The sequence below is a fragment of the Otolemur garnettii genome, unplaced genomic scaffold (genome assembly GCF_000181295.1).
Source record: "Otolemur garnettii isolate 467f Iridium unplaced genomic scaffold, OtoGar3 scaffold00125, whole genome shotgun sequence".
Lineage (NCBI taxonomy): Eukaryota > Metazoa > Chordata > Mammalia > Primates > Galagidae > Otolemur > Otolemur garnettii.
The window spans coordinates 1,198,500-1,218,088 of record NW_003852520.1 but is presented as its reverse complement, the minus strand read 5'-3'; the positions used below and the strand labels follow the sequence as shown (position 1 = coordinate 1,218,088).

General features: G+C 45.7%; 1 protein-coding gene across 1 annotated transcript in view; it reads right to left on the bottom strand.

Annotated features, from left to right (window-relative positions):
- The window catches only part of CPM (carboxypeptidase M), an 89,498-nt gene that overhangs the window by 4,039 nt on the left and 65,870 nt on the right, over window positions 1-19,589 (bottom strand). The window contains exons 4-7 of the mRNA XM_012810088.2: window positions 16,626-16,798; window positions 13,274-13,458; window positions 11,425-11,595; window positions 8,992-9,144 (exon numbers count right to left, since the gene is read on the bottom strand). Coding sequence (XP_012665542.1) covers window positions 8,992-9,144; window positions 11,425-11,595; window positions 13,274-13,458; window positions 16,626-16,798 — 682 coding nt within the window. The remainder of the gene's footprint in view (window positions 1-8,991; window positions 9,145-11,424; window positions 11,596-13,273; window positions 13,459-16,625; window positions 16,799-19,589) is intronic.

Genomic DNA, 19,589 nt, shown 5'->3' with positions numbered 1-19,589 from the left:
CTTGAGCTGCCCTTGCAGAGTTAACACCCAGTGACCTTGAGCTGCCCTTGCAGAGTTAACACCCAGTGACCTTGAGCTGCCCTTGCAGAGTTAACGCGCAGTGATGATTTGTTAAGACTAAAAATAGGAGGCACACATTCATCTCCCCCAGAAAAGGTTAAAAAGAAAAATAAAAGTTTTGATATTTAGCAAGATAGTATAATCTTTATCTTGAACAATAAATTTTGATCTGATGTAAGTTGCCTTTTACTTTATTGCCTAATTCCTGACTCTGCAATTTTTTTTTTTCTCCAGAAAAGGAAGTTTTTTTTTTTTTTTAAATGTGCATCTTTTGTTTATTTATTTGTTTTTTTGGCTGGGGCTGGGTTTGAACCCACCACCTCCGGTATATGGGGCTGGCGCCCTACTCCTTTGAGCCACAGGCACCACCCAGAAAAGGAAGTTTTAAATGCTGCATTTCCTTCTCACTTTCTCAAAACAACTATGCAAACTCTATTTTCATATAATTTGTTCCTCTTTGTCTTCTGTGTCTTAAAAAAAAAAGTTCCATTCCTACTGTTTGGTGTGTTTCCTTCATGTCTTTACGTGGTGCCCAGCCCTGAACTACTGGTGAGAACTTGGTGACCTGACTATGCATTTACTTGCTGGGTTTCAGTGGCCTTGTTTTTGAAGAGCTATTTACATTGTGCCCTTCCTAGGGGTCCTTTGGTGAATTAGATAAACGGAGAATGTACCGATTGTCATAGCTCAGTGTGACAGAAAGAACCCAGTCAGGTCTCAATTTGAATCACAGCTCCCCCATCACTAAACATTCTCAAGCCTCAATTTCATCACCTATTAAATGGGGATAATGTGTGCCAGCTTCCTGGATGGTTGTGAAGATTAAATGCAAGTAACACAAAACAGAAGGATCAACAAATATCAATCCTCTTTTTCTTTCCTCTTATTTGGGTTAAAAAAACTATGTGAGGGTGCGATGCCACCTCCCGGTGTATCAGGCGAACGAGGATGCCCAGGTGTGGGGGTTGAGGGACCCTAGCCAGGCCCCCACCGCAAAAGGTCTTCCCCTTCAGATCCATATTTTGCTCTAAATCACCTTATATAGAGATTCATTCTGTGAATGAAGAAATGGTTTATGATAAAATGGTTGAAGAAATAGTTTATGATAAAAGGAAGCCCTAATTAAAAAAAACAACAAACGATATGAGGGGAAAAAAAGATTGGTTATATAAGTTTGGAGTTGAGACAGAGATATTAGATAAGTCTGTGGAATCTCCATTCATTCTTGTTCCACAAAAGCAGGAATATGGAAGAAAGAGGCCAGGCAGACGCTTCCCCTCCTCACGGCCCTGAGCTCGTCAGTTTCCCACCACTTAGACAAGCCGCCATTTGTGCAGGAAAGCCTGGGGTTGCTGGTGTGTCCACTGGCATCTTTTGTATCTTTCATTGGTTTCTCAAAAAACAAACAAAACCAAACACATACAAAATAAAGCAAAAGTTTGTTTGAAATTGATACTACATCACCCTTTACCATCTAAGATAATGTTGAAATGGAATTCAGGGTACTAGTGATGAGTAGTTCACAGATGGCATCAAGGAAGGCAAAGTCATGGTGCCTTATAAAAAAGTGGCAGATTTCTTCTTGGCTAGAAGTGGTTAGACTTTAACAGGACAGACTTAATTTTTTTTTGACAGTGGCATGACCAGGGAGTGTGGCTGGCCTTAGGTACCTACAGACACCCCTGTATCAGTGATGTGGTTTGGATGTCTGGGCCCTCTAAATCCCATGATGAAACTTGACCCCCAGTGCTGGAGGTGGGTCGTCACACAGGAGGCTGGGTGAGTTCCTGTTTTACTCCTTTGCAGGAGAGCTGGTTGTTTAAAGGAGGCTGCCCCATCTCCTTTCTCCCTTGGCCAACTCTCACCATGTGACATGCCTGCTGTCCTGTCACCTTCCGCCTTGATGGCAGCTTCCTGAAGCCCCCACCAGAAGCAGATGCTGGTGCCAGGCTTCCTGCAGTGCTACAAGCCTAATAAACCTTTTCTTTATAAATCACTCAGCCTCAGGGATTCTTTTATAGCAGCACAAGATGGAGTAACACCATCGCATGTGCCACAACCAGATTGAACTTTAACAGGTTCTCTGCCTCTCCTTAAATACAGGAAAAGGAGGAACAATTTATATCTGAGAAAACTTCCTAAAGTCTTTATATTCCAGTTTGATGCTCACTTACCATCCTCCAAAACCCCAAAGACTTATTTCCCATAACCCCTGCCTGACCCTGGAGGCATTTCTGCAGGTTGTGGGAGCCTGGGGCATCCGGATCACTCTGTACTGAGCGTACACAGACCCTGCTTCAAGGTGTAATTTCTATTCAAAGGAAAACCCCTCTTACCAGCCAAAGGAAAGATTTCTTTAGCTTATATATGTCTTTATAATATTTTGCTCACATACCACCAAACCTTTTCCTTAGAGGGAAATAACTGTTTTACCAGAAAATATGAATTACCTCTACATGCTGAAGTTGAAACACTGAAAAGAGACCAGTGGACCCCAAGAGATGGAGGGAGAGAAGGAGGGAGAGAGAGAGAGAAAGAGAGTGCATCATTATATCAGGGGAACAAAACAATTTAAAAATTCTTAGATAATACACAAAGGAAAAGACATAAAATGTGAGACTTAAAGTCTGTGGCCACATCTGGACGGGGCATAAATGTAAAGCTCTTTCCCCCTGGAAATGTATTAGACAATCATGAATGAAAAGTCACTGCCAGGAAGGAACTAGACCTCTGCGTCCAAGCAGGTGGCTTCCGGGACTCAGGAAACAGCAGATCTACTTAGGCCCAGGGTGGTCAGGTTGTGCTGATGGGTGCTGCAAGCCATTCCCAGACCTCTCAGTTCAGACTTGCTTCAAGGAGTACGGGGGACAGACAGGGCAGCAGAGTGGGGAACATGCAGGTCCCTGGGGTCCAGACTCACCCCCTGTGCCGCCTGGGCCGTCATGTCTGCAGACACCCTCATCCCAGCCCAAGCCAATAAATCCTCCTCTAAGCAGGACCACATGGCCCCAAGTGGCCCTAGTTTAAATTGAGGTCCAGAGTGAGTTGTCTTACTTTTTCCTGCATCTTAATGCATAGTGTAAATGAGTTCTAATTGAAAGAATAACCCATTGGAGCCTTAGCCAGGCTAGTGAGTGATTACTCCCAACTTTCAATTGATTAAACGAGTTTCAGAGAACTAATTGCTCAAGATTCAGACATGGCCGATGACTGAACAGCATGGGCTTTACCCAGGCCCCTGCCCTCTTGGACAGGCCCTTCCATGAAAGCAGAAGGTCTTTCCTTCCCAGACAAGGCAGGTGAGAGACTTCCAGATGGGCCAACATCTCAGAGTCTCAGAAGCATCCTCGCAGGTGGTGGAGCTGAACCAGAGAACACAGTGCATTTCCTGAAGCTGGGTGCAGTGGTTCACACCTAGAATCCAGTACTTTGGGAGGCTCAGGCAGGAGGATCACCTGAGGCCAGAAGTTTGAGACTGGCTTCTGTGAGACCCTGTCTCTACAAAATATTAACAAATTAGCTGGGCCTGGTGGTCTGTGAATGTAATACCAGCTACTTGGGGGGCTGAGGTGGGAGGATTGCTTGACCCCAGGAGTTGGAGACTGCAGTGAGCTGGGATCACGCCACTGCACTCTAGACTGGGCAATAGAGTAAGATTTTTGTCTCTGAAAGAATAAAGATCTAATCATTTTCCTAAGCTATAGCAATACCAATAAAGGGCTGTTTGCTTCCATTGTCCACAAACAAAAGTACTCTTAGTTCCTTATTGAGTACTGATGGGAAAAGAACCTTTCTATTAAGTAATAATAACCTCACCGCATCATTATTTTGAAATACAATTCCATTATTAAACTGTCTTACACCACAAAGAGGCAGGGCTGACATGCCTGTGTGTGTGTTTAAGTTAAATCAGGGACAGTTTAAGGAATACGAGGGACAGACAGGGCAGCAGAGTGGGGAACATGCAGGTCCCTGGGGTCCGACTACAGAGACAGGCAAATGCTCTTTATGAAACCCAGTGTGAACGGACTTGCAAGCCCTCCAGGTTAATAATAGTCAAGCTGCAGATCATCTGCTACTTGTCAGTCCACAAGCGCTACACTGGCACTCTGCTCTCACCGCGGTGCCGCAAAGCCCACCTCAATTCAGGGCTTGCAAGTAATCTTTACGGCCAGAGTGAACTGAAAACTGCCATGCAGTTAGGCAGAGCAGATAGTATGTTCAGTTGCACTCCCATATTGATACTGATGAAGCATGAATTTCAAAAAGCCTGGGCGGAGGGACACGCTGCAGGACCTTCAGGTGGGAGCAGCCCGCAAAGGTGGCGCATGCGCCGAACCTCAGGCGCAATGAGAGGCCAGACAGAGAGCAAGAGGAGGCAAAGTCAAGTCCGATGACACCCGGGGGCGGAGCAGCCTCCAAACAGGCTTGGACAGTCATCAAAATGCGGGGGGGTGGGGGGGAGAAGCTGACATTCAAACACAGGGCTGTCCAGCCTCTTGGCCTTTTTGGGCCTCATTGAAAGAAGAAAAGTCGTCTTGGGGCCACACGTTAAACACACAAACATTAACAAAAGCTGATCAGAAAAAAAAAAAAAAAAAAGGTGATATCTTGCTACCACAAATAAGCAAAAAAGTCCTCACACAATAATCCTAATTATGCAGCAGCCAGTTCAGAGACTCTTAAAATTGTTGAGCAGGTCCAAAGTTTGTGATCACTAATATAGAAATGTACATATTTAGAAAATAAAATGTTTTTTTGGGATTTTTTTTTTGTTAGAAAGGTGAAAGAAAAATGGGCAACAAAATAGTGGGGCATGTGACACTGTATTTAAGAAACTAATGCATCAATATCTGGTTTGATGGAAGTCCCTGCAATTCTCAGTGCGTTCTCAGGGTGCTCATCAGATATCTTGGTTCTAATTTTACTCCTAACGTCTTTCATTTTTGAGAATAGTTGCTCGAAAGTGTAGGCGCTGCCAAAAGCTATGACATGAATAAGGCATGATTCTGAAGTGAGGGGTATTTGTCTCCGGGAAGACAGGACCTATGTATAAAAGTCCAGTAAAGAGATGTGATCAAATTTTTCTTTAAGTTGAATATCAGATCTCAGCTGTACGCATTCTGTTTGAAAACTGGCAGGTAACATATTTATGTCAACTAAAAGTGGAGCCACAAATGCACCAAAATACTGGTTATTTTTCCAGAAATCTTGAAATCTGCTTTCAAATTCTTATATCAAATCAAAATGCAAGGCTGAGTATTTCTCACTGTTCACAAGGCTGTGTTTAGCCAACATGTTGAAATGCATTAAATTGTTTGCCTTAATTTGACCCGTAATTTGGAAAACTGTCATGGTTTGAAACATTGAATCGATAAGTTGGTTTTCACCTTGAAGATGCATGTTTGATGCATTTAAATGAGCAGTTAAATCCACTAAAAATGCTAACTGTGTAAGACAGTTTTCATTGTCAAGTTCTGGCACAGGTTTGGCTTTTGATATCATGAACAACTTGATAACATGTCACAAATCATAAAATGCTTCAACATTCGGCCTCAATTCAGCCATCTTACTTCTTTTTTTTTTTTTTTTGAGACAGAGCCTCAAGCTGTCCTCCTGGGCAGAGTGCCGTGGCATTTACAGCTCACAGAAACCTCCAACTCCTGGGCTCAAGCGAGTCTCCTGCCTCTGCCTCCCAAGTAGCTGGGACCACAGGCGCCCGCCACAACGCCCAGCTATTTTTTGGTTGCAGCCATCATTGTTGTTTGGCGGGTCCGGGCTGGGGATTCGAACCCGCCACCTTAGGTGTACGTGGCTGGCACCTTAGCCGGTTGAGCTATAGGCGCTGAGCCAGCCATCTTACTTCTGAAGAGTAAATGATGTCACCACGGTCAGCATCTATACTCTTCAGGAATTCCTGGAATTGGAGATGATTTAATCCTTTGGCCCTTAATGACATTCATAGTCTTGATGACAATTTGCATGATGTTATCCATTTTTAGAGTTTTTGCACATAATTTTTTTTTTTTTTTGAGACAGAGTCTCACTCTATGGCCCTGGGTAGAGTGCCGTGGTACCTGGGTAAAGTGCCACCTTAAACTCTTGGGCTTAAGCGATTCTCTTGTCTCACCATCCCAAGTAGCTGGGACTACAGGCGCCCGCCACAATGCCCCGCTATATTTTTGTTGTAATTGTCATAGTTGTTTAGCAGCTCCAGGCTGGGTTTGAACCTGCCAGCCTTGGTGTATGTGGCTGGCACCTTACCCACTGAGCTACGGGTGGCACCCATAAATTTTTCTTGATGTACCATGCAATGGTACTTCATCAAATGTGAGTTTTTGTGGCAACTGCATCACCTTCTATTAATTTTACAAGTCCTTCTCTCTTACCTACTATCACTGGGGCACCATCAGTAACTATACTAGATAGGTTAACATGTTTTTTACTACTTTGCATAAATTTCTTGTTTTAGTTCTGTCTTTTAGTGGCACTACAGAAGCCATTTCCTCGGTGACATTATACTCACCATCAACACCTCTAATAAAAGTGGCGAGTTCAGCATATTTGTAGCACTTGGTGCCGTGATTCATCGCCAAAGCATAAAATTTAAAATCAGCAGCTTTACTCTCCAAACCTCTCATAGATTTTCCAATTTCTTCAAGTTTTCTGGCCATAGTCTGGTGAGACAAATGATTTTGGAAATATCTGCCTTTTTTCAGGGCAAATCATATCTGCCATGCTTTCCGTACATCGCTTAGTAAATTTGCCATCAGTAAATGATTTTGATTTTTTTGTTATTAAATACACTGCCACATAACGAGCGTTTATAATGGAATCCATCTGAGTTGTAACTTTCTCAAAATTTTTTTGAGAACTGACTTTTTTTCAGTTCTGCTACTTTGTCCTTATAACAGTCCCCACCTGCGTTGAATTTGGCAGTGCGTTTGTGCACATAAAGCCTTTTCAAATTATAGTCTTTGAGGACTTACACAAAGTCCCCTCAAATTAAGCAGAAGGTTTTACTATTTTCCTCGACAAAAAAGTAGTCATTTATCCACTTTTTATTGAACGATCTTTCTTTATCTATGATTTTTCTTTTTTGGGGTTCTGTTTTCTTTTGAGATGTTGTAAAAGCCATGCTGGGATTTACAAAAATTATAATAGATATTTACTTTTATTATGAAAACTTGACAGGAAAATAGAAAGCAAGGTTTAGGCTCTTCCATATTCTGGCTGCAGATGTAGGGCGAGGCGGAGGCCGACTGAACAGCACGGTGTGGGTGTGTGAGGTGCCGCCGAGGTGCGGAAGGACCTTGATGATCAAGTACTAGGAACACTCGCCTGACTGCTACATGACATTAAACACCTGAGGCTGCAATGGTAGGCTGTAATATTGTTGATAGTCAATGTCTCACCGAGTCACCCCGAGCACATGGAAGGTCTGATGGCGCCAATTCGACTGACTGTCTGTGCCTGGAAGCCACACACGTGTATGAATAGTGAGAGCTACTTTATGTCATGTTGTGACAAAACGTTGTCATCTACAGAGTTCATGCTCAAGAACCGTGCAATGGAGTCCCACCAAAAAATCACCAACAAACTCATAATGCTTTAAGTAAGTTTAAGATTTTGTGTTGGGCTGCATGCTGCCAGCAGGCTGTGGGTTGGACATCCCTGTTTTAAAACATTCCCTGTCAACCTAATGCATGACTGACACAGCCCTGTGAGTTTACCAATAATTTTGCGTCCTTCTGTTTAGGTGGGGGATGGAGGCAAGATTGAGGGCACAGGCCTCTGAGGAGCCAAGGGAGTGTCCCAGTTATCTCAGTAAAATTCAGCCCCGGCCCCGTGGGTCCTCTCACCCTTCTCACCTCCTTTTTAGCAAGTGGAGAGCTTTGGTTTGAATCATGCAGAAAATTCCAGCAATGATGCTGTTCTGTGCCAGGCCCACACAGTGAATGTCTTAAGCCAGTGGTTCTCAACCTGTGGGTTGCAACCCCTTTGAACTGTATTGAAGGTTCGTGGCATTAGAAAGGTTGAGAACCACTGGCCTTAAGCGTATACGCGTGCACACACATGCACACGCGCGCACACACAGCCTCTACTTTGGCTCAGTGTGGCAGCATGACTAGTAGGCCAATGCTTGATGAATTTCTCCCTCCAAGCCACCCTGAATGCTGTCCCTCGAGCCCTGCACACCCGCCCAGAGACATAGGCTGCCTGGCATGTGTGGCCTGCACAAGTGCATTGGCAACACAAATGGGGTGTCTGACTTGTGCAGGGCTCCTAAGCACAGCCTGGGCCAGTGGCACCTGGAACACGCTGACATTCAAGACCCACTACACCTTGAGTGGGGCGTCAGACCCACTACACTGGGCTGGGGCGTCAGTTTTAACCAGCCCTGCAGTGACAGTGCTGAGAGCTACATGTGGCACTCTTTTGCCACATTTAATTTGTCCGTCTCTGATAAGGGCTGGGCAGCCTTCAGAAAACAGGCTGAGAAGATTCCTAGTGCCAGGACACTGGGCAGGTGTGAGAGGATGAAGGTAATAGTATTAGTCACCACCTCATTCTGGGAAAAGTCCAGAGCTCCCAGAGTCCTTGACACCAGGGGAAGTGACAAGCAAATGCGGCTTTTTTCTAAATAGGAGATGACATAACAAAGCAGAGCATCCTGTTTTTCCAATCTTTGTCAGATTTCCAAATCATTGAACATGTAAAATTAGGCAAACTCTGGGCTTTTTCATCCCTATGTAAAGCACACACACTGAGCTTTCTCCCCTGCCTGCAGATGGCATTTCTCGTGCACGGCAGACAGTGAGTCCCTAACCCTGTGCTGGAACCGAAACTGAGGCTGCACACAGAGAATCCTACAGAGGCCCAGAGCTCTGGTCAAACGCTGCATTTTAAGTTTGTGAGGACCTTACAGACCTAGGTGAACCTGCTTCATGTATGCAATCAGCGAGGCCTTGTTACTATTCCAGAAGGATGGAAGCTTCTCCTCACGAGGGTATTTACAGCACGACAGCTCCAAAGTGATTTCAAAGCACTGGCCCCAGACGTAGTTGAAATCTTGCATTCCGCCTACACACAAGCACATTTAATGTTTGTTAATGTCTGAAAGTGAAGTGGGGCCAAAGGTCACATGCCCTGGGAATAGGCGAAGTGGACAGTCCCAGGGACCGTGCATGTTAACAGGAAGAGACAATGCTGACACACCAGTGAGCCAAACCAGGGCCTGACCCTTCACCACCCAGGGAGGCCCAGCAGCCCCAAAGGTTCCATACAGACAACTGATGGTGCTGGCTCGGGCTCAGCTGTGTGGCAGGGTTAATAACTGAAAACTTTTTGTTGTTGTTGGTTGTGGTGATACGTTGTGTGTTGCAATCAATAGCATCTTGGATTTGATGAAATTTGTTACCTTTTAAGGTTTCTGACAGATTTTAATTTGTTGCACTTGATATTTGCCCAAGAAAATGTTTTCTCAATTTCATCAGGGTATTTGGGAAATACTGAGGGAGAAAACAATTTTAATGCTAAGAAAATGGTTAAATTATATTAAAATATTATTAAGTATCAAGTAGCAACTATATGAGCCCAGATTCCAGGAAGAATCTCCCTGTCCATTCGCTTGACTTCCTGTACAGGTTTTGTGTTTCTCTCTGACCTCATTTCACAAAAGAAAAAAAAAAGAAAGGAAAAGGAAGAGAAAACTAAGCAAAGCCTGTGGCCATAGCAATGTGTCTCAGGTAGGGAGAACCTGAGCGGCAGAACAGGCGAGCACCATGGGTCCCCAGCAAAGCAGGCCAGGACTGAGGATGCTGAGGGTGCAGAGTGCGTATGGCTCTGGAAGGCCAGCCCGCCTGGCCAGCAAAACATCCAGGCTGGTAGACACTTTGCTGTGGGCTCCTCAGGGCAGTGAGAAGAGGCTGAAGCTCACACATGGGTTCACTTGGGAACAGTTCCCAGCAGCACCCGTTCCTAGTTAAATCCTAGCTGGACTTGTCTCTAATGTTACGGACAGTGAACAGAGGACAGCGCTGCCACGGGGCAGGAGGGGTCCTGTCCTAGCTACAAAGAGTAGAGAGCAGGGTCTATGCTGCAGTCCTAAAGCATGGGTCGGGGCCCTGTCCTGGACAGCACAGGGCGGTCTGGGGTGCTGTGGTGTCCAGCCGTGTGGCTGCCTGTCAGCGCGGGGCTATGCTTGCTACCCCACTAGAGAATTGGGGGGGAGCCGCCCGGCACCGCTGTACCAGCTCAGTGAGATCACTCGATAGCCTGTGCATCCAAGTGACGACTGGGGACCCGGAAGTAGCCTGCAGGCAGAAAGGCGGCCTGCAGCAGGACCAGGCTACCCGGCGTGGAAGGGAAGGCTTTCCATGGACAACGGAAATCCAGTCCCAGCCCACTGTCCTCCCTCTGCCTTTCCAGCCTTGCCACCTCCTGCCCCTGGTTATTCCTTCTTTCTGGTAAGACCCTCTCGCCTTCTGTTCCCCACCTGGCAGTCTCCACCCTCCCTTACGTGGCCATTCTATCCCAAGGGTGGGAACCTGCGAACCAGTCTGCCATCCTGCCTGAAGAGCTCTTCTGTTCCGCCTGCAGGCTGGCTTTAAATCCATGACATTTCACACACAATCCAGCTTCTTTTACCAACAGGAAGACCTGACAGTATGGTCCCCCGGCCACAGTAATCAGCCGGGTCTAGGTAGCAGCTCTCCCTGCAGGTGGGATGGAGCATTTCTCCGAGGTCTTCACTGCCGCCTGTTACATTTAGGCTCTTCAGCCCTGTAGTATACTGTACCTCTTCTAAATCTGTTTATATTCTAAGTACATATCTGTCCCATTACAGTCACTCGCCACATAATGTTTCCACCAATGACGGACTGCGTGTGTGAAGGTGGTTGGAGCGACAGGCTGTGTGCCACCTACCAGGTGTGTGGCAAGCTGTGCCATCCAGGTGTGTGTAAGGACTCTGATGTTCATACAGTCACACAATCGCCTAACACTGCGTTTCTCAGAATCTAGCTCCCCTGATAAAGCAGCTCACGGCTGTATTTATTTGCATGTCTTTTCTCTTGTTAAACTTGAAGATAAGGTTTGTGCCTCTTCTCCGGCACACTGGCTCAGAGGCAGATCTGAATAGAATTTAAATGAAGGAAGGGCACTCTTGGCAGGGAGTGCCATGTCTTCCCATCTCCCAACTCTCCGTCACCTTCACTGCGCCCGTGGAATTAGCCCATAGACACACATGTGTAGAGACCTCATCGTGCCTGAGCGAGCATCTTTTGACAACTACTCAGCACAGCCCAGCCGGCTCCTCTGGGTAAGGCAGTAAGGACAACGGAAGAAAGGGAGAGAACTCACCTTGGAGTGGATACCAAGCGTATCCATTTGTAACACCATTAGGAAAGTTCATTTTATTTTTACACTGATCGCCTTTCTTCATGTTGCTATTTCTGGATGCGTAGGTGTGTGCGAGATATTGAAAAACATCATCGTCAGGAGTCAGGCTTCGGGAGAATAATGTGCCCGTGGCTGTATTGAGAAAACAAGCCAAGACCTTTCAACTGCGGCAGAGTCAGAGGAAGGCACATTAGCTTCCTGGGTGGGAAGGTGTGGCACCCAGACACCGACTGCCTGAGATGCTCCGCCCACTACCACGTGACCACGTAGCACCCAGACGCCGACTGCCTGAGATGCTCCGCCCACTACCACGTGACCACGTGGCACCCAGACCCCGGACTGCCTGAGATGTCCCGCCCACTACCACGTGACCACGTGGCACCCAGACCCCGGACTGCCTGAGATGCTCTGCCCACTACCACGTGGCACCCAGACGCCAACTGCCTGAGATGCTTGGCCCACTACCACGTGGTACCCAGACGCTGACTGCCTGAGATGCCCCGCCCACTACCACGTGACCACGTGGCACCCAGATGCCGACTGCCTGAGATGCTCGGCCCACTACCAAGTGACCACGTGGCACCCAGACGCTGACTGCCTGAGATACCCCGCCCACTACCAAGTGACCACATGGCACCCAGACACCGACTGCCTGAGATGCTCCGCCCACTACCACGTGACCACGTGGCACCCAGACGCTGCCTGAGATGCCCCGCCCACTACCAAGTGACCACGTGGCACTCAGACACCGACTGCCTGAGATGCTCGGCCCACTACCATGTAACCAAGTGGCACCCAGACGCCGACTGCCTGAGATGTCCCGCCCACTACCACGTGACCACGTGGCACCCTGACCCTGACTGCCTGAGATGCTCTGCCCACTACCACATGACAAGGTGGTACACAGATGCTGACTGCCTGAGACGCCCCGCCCACTACCACGTGACCACGTGGCACACAGATGCTGCCTAAGACGCTCTGCCCACTTCCACGTGACCACGTGGCACGTAGACGATGACTGCCTGAGATGCTCCGCCCACTACCACATGACCACGTCCCTAAGACACTCCGCCCACTTCCACTAACGCTTCTGCCTAGGCTGCGCTTTCACAGAACAACTCAGGTACAGTCAAATGTGCTTTATCCAAAATGCTTGGGACCAGAAATGTTTCAGATTTGGGATTTTCATCTCTCAATTTTGGTATATTTGCATTATATTTACTGAATGGTCCAACGAGCATTTCCTTTTAGTATAATGTCAGTGCTCAAAAAGTTTTGGATTTTGAAGTATTTCAAATTTCAGATTTTCAGCTTAGGGATGTTCAACTTGTATATATCCAAACTCCTTCTAAATCAGCTTAAAAATTAAAATCCTCTTAGTGACTTTTGCTAATTTCTGGGGGTTGGTAAACTTTCCTTAGGTACTGAAGGAATTAAATGAAGCCACTGTAGTATTTTAAGCCCTTGGTACTTAACATCCCACAGAGTTTAGGAAGTCAGCAATTATTGTCGTATAATTAGTAAGGAAAGGTAAGTTGTTCTAGTTTTATTATCTTTTGGCCATGTTGCCTCTTGTGAGATAAACGTAAATCTGATTTTACTATTTCACTGATTCAAGTCCGGCTGCAGACTAAGCTCAGGACACTGCCCATCTGCTGCTTAAGAATTATAGGTAGGCTGGCTCAGGGCTGGGGCACCATGCTCTCTCTACTGCTGCCAGAGAAGTTAGGTGGGGGACGAGTTTACCCACTCGGGGCAGAGCGTTTGCAGCGGCGCTCACTGGGCCAGAGCTGGGCCCACGCTTGCTTACCTTGAACTCCATTATCAAATGGGTAACTGGCCACAAGAGCACCACCATGCAGGTTTGCAGAGAGGACAAACGTCTCTGTTTTCAGCCACTTCATGACTGCCAGCGTTTCGGGCTGCCTTGAGACATTATTAAATTCAAAAGCATCGGGGAAATTTCTATTCAGGTCGTAGTTGTTATAATTTTCCCTTTAAAAGAGAGAAATTTTTAGGAGAGTGGGATGGCTGGCTTCCAGCTCGGAACTTTGGTACTGTCAGCAACCAAAGACCAAATTAAATATGTGTGACGTTGAGAAAGGCAAGAAGATTTTTGTTGAGAAGTGTGCACAGGGCCATACTGCGGAAAAGGGAGGCAAGCACAAGCCAAAGCTCCATGTCTCTGTGGGCAGGAGACAGGTCGGGCTGCTGGCGTCTCTTACACAGACCCCGATAAGAGCAAAGGCATAACCTGGGGAGGGGATATACACTGGTGGAGCATTTGGGAATCCCCAGAAGTACATCCCTGGAACAAAATGATCTTCACCGGCGTTAAGAAGTAGGGAGAAAGGGCAGACTTGACAGCTTATTTCAAAAAAGCTATAACAAGTAATAGCCATTGGCCATTGCCTTATTTATTACAAAAGAGAAATATCTCACGGCTTTTTTTATGTGCACCATAATTTGATCGGTCTCATTTACCAGAATTCAGATCATGAATGAGAGAGAATATTTTTGTTGGATAGTCCTGATATAACTAAGACTGGCTTGTGGTTAAATGAATAGGATTGGTTTTTTGGATAGTGATTCCAGTTCAGTAAATGCTATCACTGTCCTCCAGTTCTAAAGATATGTTTAGATTTAATTAGTGATGTTCACCTTTTCACAAAGGTAGTAAACTGCCATCCCCAGATCTACTGAAGATTGGCTTTATAGTAAGGTTTATATAACTGATTAAATGAATATATTTAAATACTAGGGAAATCCTCTCACCATCTCAGAACCAAACAAGACTCACTGGTGATTTAATTGGTGTTCATTAGCCTGGTAAAGGTGAGGGCTGGAGAGAAGGTAGCAATGTCTTCTTTGTATTTTTGATTTTTACTATGCCAGTCAAATTTCTCTCTGTCTACTAAAATGCTGCCTTTTATTTATTGAAAGGCATTTTAGTGTGGTTTATGTGTAAGGTCAAATAAAGAATATTTAACATTTCTCTTAAAAAAATAAAAGAGAAATTTTAGGGATTGATGATGGTATGTGAGGAGTAAATTCTTGCACTGTCTAGGCCTTTGGTTTGGGCGCCAAATGTTTTTCCAAATGTGAATCCGGTGTGGAGGGTGGTTGCTCCGTGAGCCTGGCCGTCTGCCCCCTCCCCTGTGACTTGCTCTCCCCAGTGACACAGTAGCTATTTGTTGGGATACAATCACAGGCTTGGTGAGTGCTTGCATCTGGGGGCTTTGCTCTTAGAACACTCCCTTTTGGAACCTGGAGACCCAGTGGTAGCCATGTGGAGTGTCCACATGGAGGAATGAGGAGCCCAGGGGCCAGCCAGAGCTGAGACTGCAGACACCTGCCCTGGGCTCATTGTTTCAGCCAGAGCTGAGGTCTCAGCCTGCAGCATAGAGCATAGCCGCCCTGTTCTGCCCTGCCCAAATTCCTGACTTACAGAACTGACAGCAGTTAAAAAGCCTGTTTTTTTAAGTCACCAAATTTTGGGGTGGTTTGTTACATAGCAACTAATGAGATAAACAACAGTCAACATGTCACTCCATACTGTGTATTTCTAGGAAGCAGAATAGCTGTGCTTACATATGCTAGAAAAGCTTAACACTGGAGGGAATCAAGTGGTTAGATTCACTTATTTATTTTTGGTAAAGCAAACAAATTTATAAATTGCACCAATTATAAATGTATGTTAGACATTTCAGAAACTCCAAACCTTCCAAGGCAGCTTGAAACAACATGAAGTGTTTAAATCAGAATGACTTCAAGACTTGTTCTTCCTGTGGTTGGTTCCCGGACAACTGACTTAACAAATCAACCAGTGATCACCCAGGGCCTAGGCACTGTGCCAGCACCGGGGCTCTAACACGATGAATGCCATGGGTAGGATTACTGCCTCAGGTAGCTTGCAGGGTTGTAGGGAGGGAGATATTAAATAAGAAATTAGACATTAAAGACTGCACCAGGTGGCCTGAGCGCGTACCAGGGACTTGCTACACTACGAGGTAAGGGGTCCTTGACACACTACGTAAGCTGGGTGGAGGGAATGGCCTGTCCACCTGGTAGGGCAGAGGGGCTGCAGCAGGGCAGGGAGGGTGAGTGGCAACAGAGGTGAAGGCGGAGAGGAGGGTTTTGGAACACAGGAGCCTGATTCCGGATTTTACGTCAGCAGCACGACAGAGGCTCTGAGGTCTGCACTGTTATGTCGCTCCTCTCACTAGGGCCAAGAAGGGCCTATGGTGGCCTTTGGGCTCTTTTGTTTTTGTTTTATTTTTTTATTTATTTTTGGGAAACAGAGTCTTACTTTGTCACCCTGGGTAGAGTGCTGTAGCATCACAGCTCACAGCAACCTCAAACTCTCGAGCTTAAGTGATTCTCTTGGCTCAGCCTCCTGAGTAGCTGAACTTCAGGTGCCCGCCACACACTCAGCTATTTTTTAGAGATGGAGTCTTATCTGGCTCAGGTTGGTCTCGAACTCATGAGCTCAGGCAATCCACCTGCCTTGGCCTCCCAAGTGCTGGGATTACAGGCATGAGCCACTGTGCCTGGCCTGTTTTATTTATTCTTTTAGAGACAGAGTCTAACTCTGTTGCTCAGGCTGGAGTGCAATGGCACGATCATAGCTCACTGCAGCCTTAAATTCATGAGCTTGATCCTCCTGCTTCAGCTCTCAAGTAGCAGGGACTATAGGTGTGTGTTCCCACACCTGCCTACATTTTTTGTTTTTTTTTGTAGAGAAAGGGTCTCACTATTGCTCAGGCTGGTCTCAAACTCCTGGGCTCAAACAATCCACCCGCCTCGCCTGCCTCCCAGAATGTAGGGAGCCACCGGCCATCACACTGTGCTGCTATGTAAATGAGTCATCTCCTTATCAGTTTCTTTCAGGTTAAGTGTTTTGTGAAACAAACTGACAGAGCTATTGTCCGAAAACTTAAGCACATTAGGGTTTTCCAAGAAGGGGTTCATTGATCACTCAAGTCCTTTGTTTTTTAATTCCATTCTCTCTTTTCTACACATGTTGACATTAGAAAGAGTTTTATTACAAAACTAGGAGTTGAGCTGCCCACAGAATAAAACTGCCCCACACCTGGTCTTGCTCTGTCACCCAGGCTGGAGTTGTTTTGTTTTTAAATAAAGAGAGATGGGCTCATCTTTACCTTCCATTACTGTAATAACAGTCGGGCTTCTCGACAGCTTCGAATCCATCTGGGTTCATGGAGGGCATGATGTGTATCCTGGTACTATTGATCAGACTGGTGACCTCAGGGTCTTTCCCATCGCTGGTCACGAGATGGTCGATCAGATGCAGCAGCAGCTCCCGCCCAACAGTCTGCACGTGTCAGAGAGAAAAGGGGAGTGGTCAGGGCACAGGTAGCAAGGAGCCCAGAAGGATGGCTCAATGTGTGACATTTTAGGACACAACTAGTGTTAAGGGCACTGCTTCTGAATTACAGGGGCAATCACAGAAATACAACTGAATTTTATCTGTTATAAAATTTAAGTGCCCATTTGTAAATACTCCCCTATCTGAAGAATGCATTAAAGTAAAAGTTCTTAAGTTTTTCACTTGTTTACCTTCCAAAATACTTCCTAGAATGGTAGAAAAGGAGGTGGAGTCACAGAGAGGGCATGAAGAATGTCTGTGGATATTAATAATGTGTGTCCTGGTGGATAAAAGATGGAGAATCCTGTACTGCATATTTTAGTAAAGAAAAATCCAAGTTTGTCATAAGCATAATTTAAATAGGTTTCTGACTTCTCTATTCTCCTATTTCCTAATTCCCTTATTTCCAAGTTCTCCTATTGCACATTTTTGCAATTTCTGCCATATTTGTATATTTCTGATTTCAACATTTCGTGTTTGTAAACTTTAGTCATCTGCCCATCATCTTCACAATTTTTATTATCTATATGCTATTTTTATTTTATAGTTTCTTTAAATGGATTCACTTCTTACCCATCAAAAATGAACCTTTGTATCTTTACCTCTTTGCAAGGTACATGTTTCTAATACATAAATAAGAGCAGGATTACTAAAATTGTAAAAGTTGTCATATCCACCTAAAATTATATACCACCAAGGACTGGGAAACTGAAGGCCTGTGGGATTTCTTATTTTATAATTCCCCAAGAAAGAGATTTACTATTTTTCTTATATTATAAAAAGGAAATTCACATTCCAGCCTTGTGAGACCACATCAAGTTCTTCCTACAATACCAGGTTTGAGGAATCTGTTTTGAAGACCAGATGTTGTCAAGGGTTTGTAAATGGTAAATTGGAGCAGCAGGTGATTTAAATAAGGAGAGTGCTGCAGAAAAATTAATACGGACTCTACACAGGAAAGACTCAGCAGACCTCTGAAGAGCTTTAGTCTCAGCTCCAGAGGAGGGAGTGGCCCCTGTGGATCCATCCTCCCCATGCACAGACCACACGGTTTCCAGAGATGTTACCCAAATGAACATAGAATAATTGAAATTGATACAAAGAAAATTTGGGATATGTGAATTACATATTCAGAGTCAATTTATAGTCTTTTTTTTTTTTTTTTGAGCCTCACTCTGTCACACTTGGTAGAGTGCCCTGGTGTTACAGTTCACAGCAACCTCCAACTCTTGGGCTTAAGCGACTCTCTTGCCTCAGCCTCTCAAGGAGCTGGGACTACAGCTGCCTGCCACAACATCTGGCTTTGTTGTTGTTGTTGTGGTTGTTGCAGTTGTCATTTTTGCTTAGCTGGCCTGGGCTGGGTTCAAACCCACCACCCTTGGTGTATGTGGCTGATGCCATAACCACTGTGCTACAATAACCACTGTACTTCAGTTTTATTCTATTCATTTTTCTCTTTTTCCACTACATTGATTTTTGTTTTTACATTCAGAATTGTCACTGGGAAAAGTTCTTACAAGCTATATCCCAAAAATGAACGCATGTCATCCCAGCCCTGCCCCCCAGGTTCCAGTTCTAAGGCAACACATTTTGGAGGTTCAAGCCCGTTTGCAGGATTTCAACGAGTGGCCTGACTGGGTGCCCTGACGCCAGGGGGGAGGGGCTGAGGACTCCAACTGTGAAGGGAGACTCTACCTTACACTCTGAGTGTAAGGAGCTTTCCTGAAGAAGGTTGAGGAGCAGAAACAGTCAAATAAAAGGGAGGAGGAAGTGACCAGGAGTCTCCTTAAGGTTCCTTAACAGTCTAAATGCTGGTAGGAAAAATTCTAGGGCAATCTGAGTCTGGGGTGAAGTACAGAGAAGAATGATATTAGAATCCCTGTGTTCTTTTTTGCTTGTTTTTTTGAGACAGAGTTTTACTTTTTTGCCCTGGGTGGATTGTTGTGTTGTCATAGTTTACAGCAACCTCAGACTCCTGGGCTCAAGAAGTCCTCCTGCCTCAGTCTCCTGAGTGGCTGGGACTACAGGCACCTGCCACAACACCTGACTAAGGCAAATGACAGCGGTCACACAGCTGGTGAGTGGTGAGCACCCAGTACCGCTCTACTCATCTTGTATAGCGTCGTGTCTGGCTCCTGAGATCTGCAACTTCGACTCTTTCTTTTTTTTGTTGACAGAGTCTCATTCTGTTGCCCAGGCTAGAGCACTGTGGCATCATTGTAGCTCACAGAAACCTCAAACTCTTAGGCTTAAGACATCCTCCTGCCTCAGCCTCCCCAGTAGCTGGGACCAAAGGTGTGCACCACCACACCTGGCTAGTTTTTCTATTTTTAGTAGAGATGGGGTCTCACTTTAGCTTAGGCTGGTCTTGGACTCCTGAGCTCAAGCAATCCACCCACTTCGGCCTCCCAAGATGCTTGGATTACAAGTGTGAGCCACCGCGCCCGGCCACTCTCTCTTAACAATCTGAACTGTACATTCTTGAACATGAAAGAACTCAAGACATGAGTTGGTGATGAAATGCACCCAACAGAAAGCAAATGAAAACCAGAGTAAAGAAGCCAAGATTAAGAGGCTACAGTTGGGTTGGGATTCACTAAGAGACAGAATTAGGTAAGGCAACCACAGTAGTCTGGGTGCAGCCAGAATATGAGTTAAGGTTTACCATTAACAGGGTGGGTGGGGGCAGGGAGAGAGGGAAGGAGAAGAGGGAGGGATTTTCTTTTTTTTTTTTTTT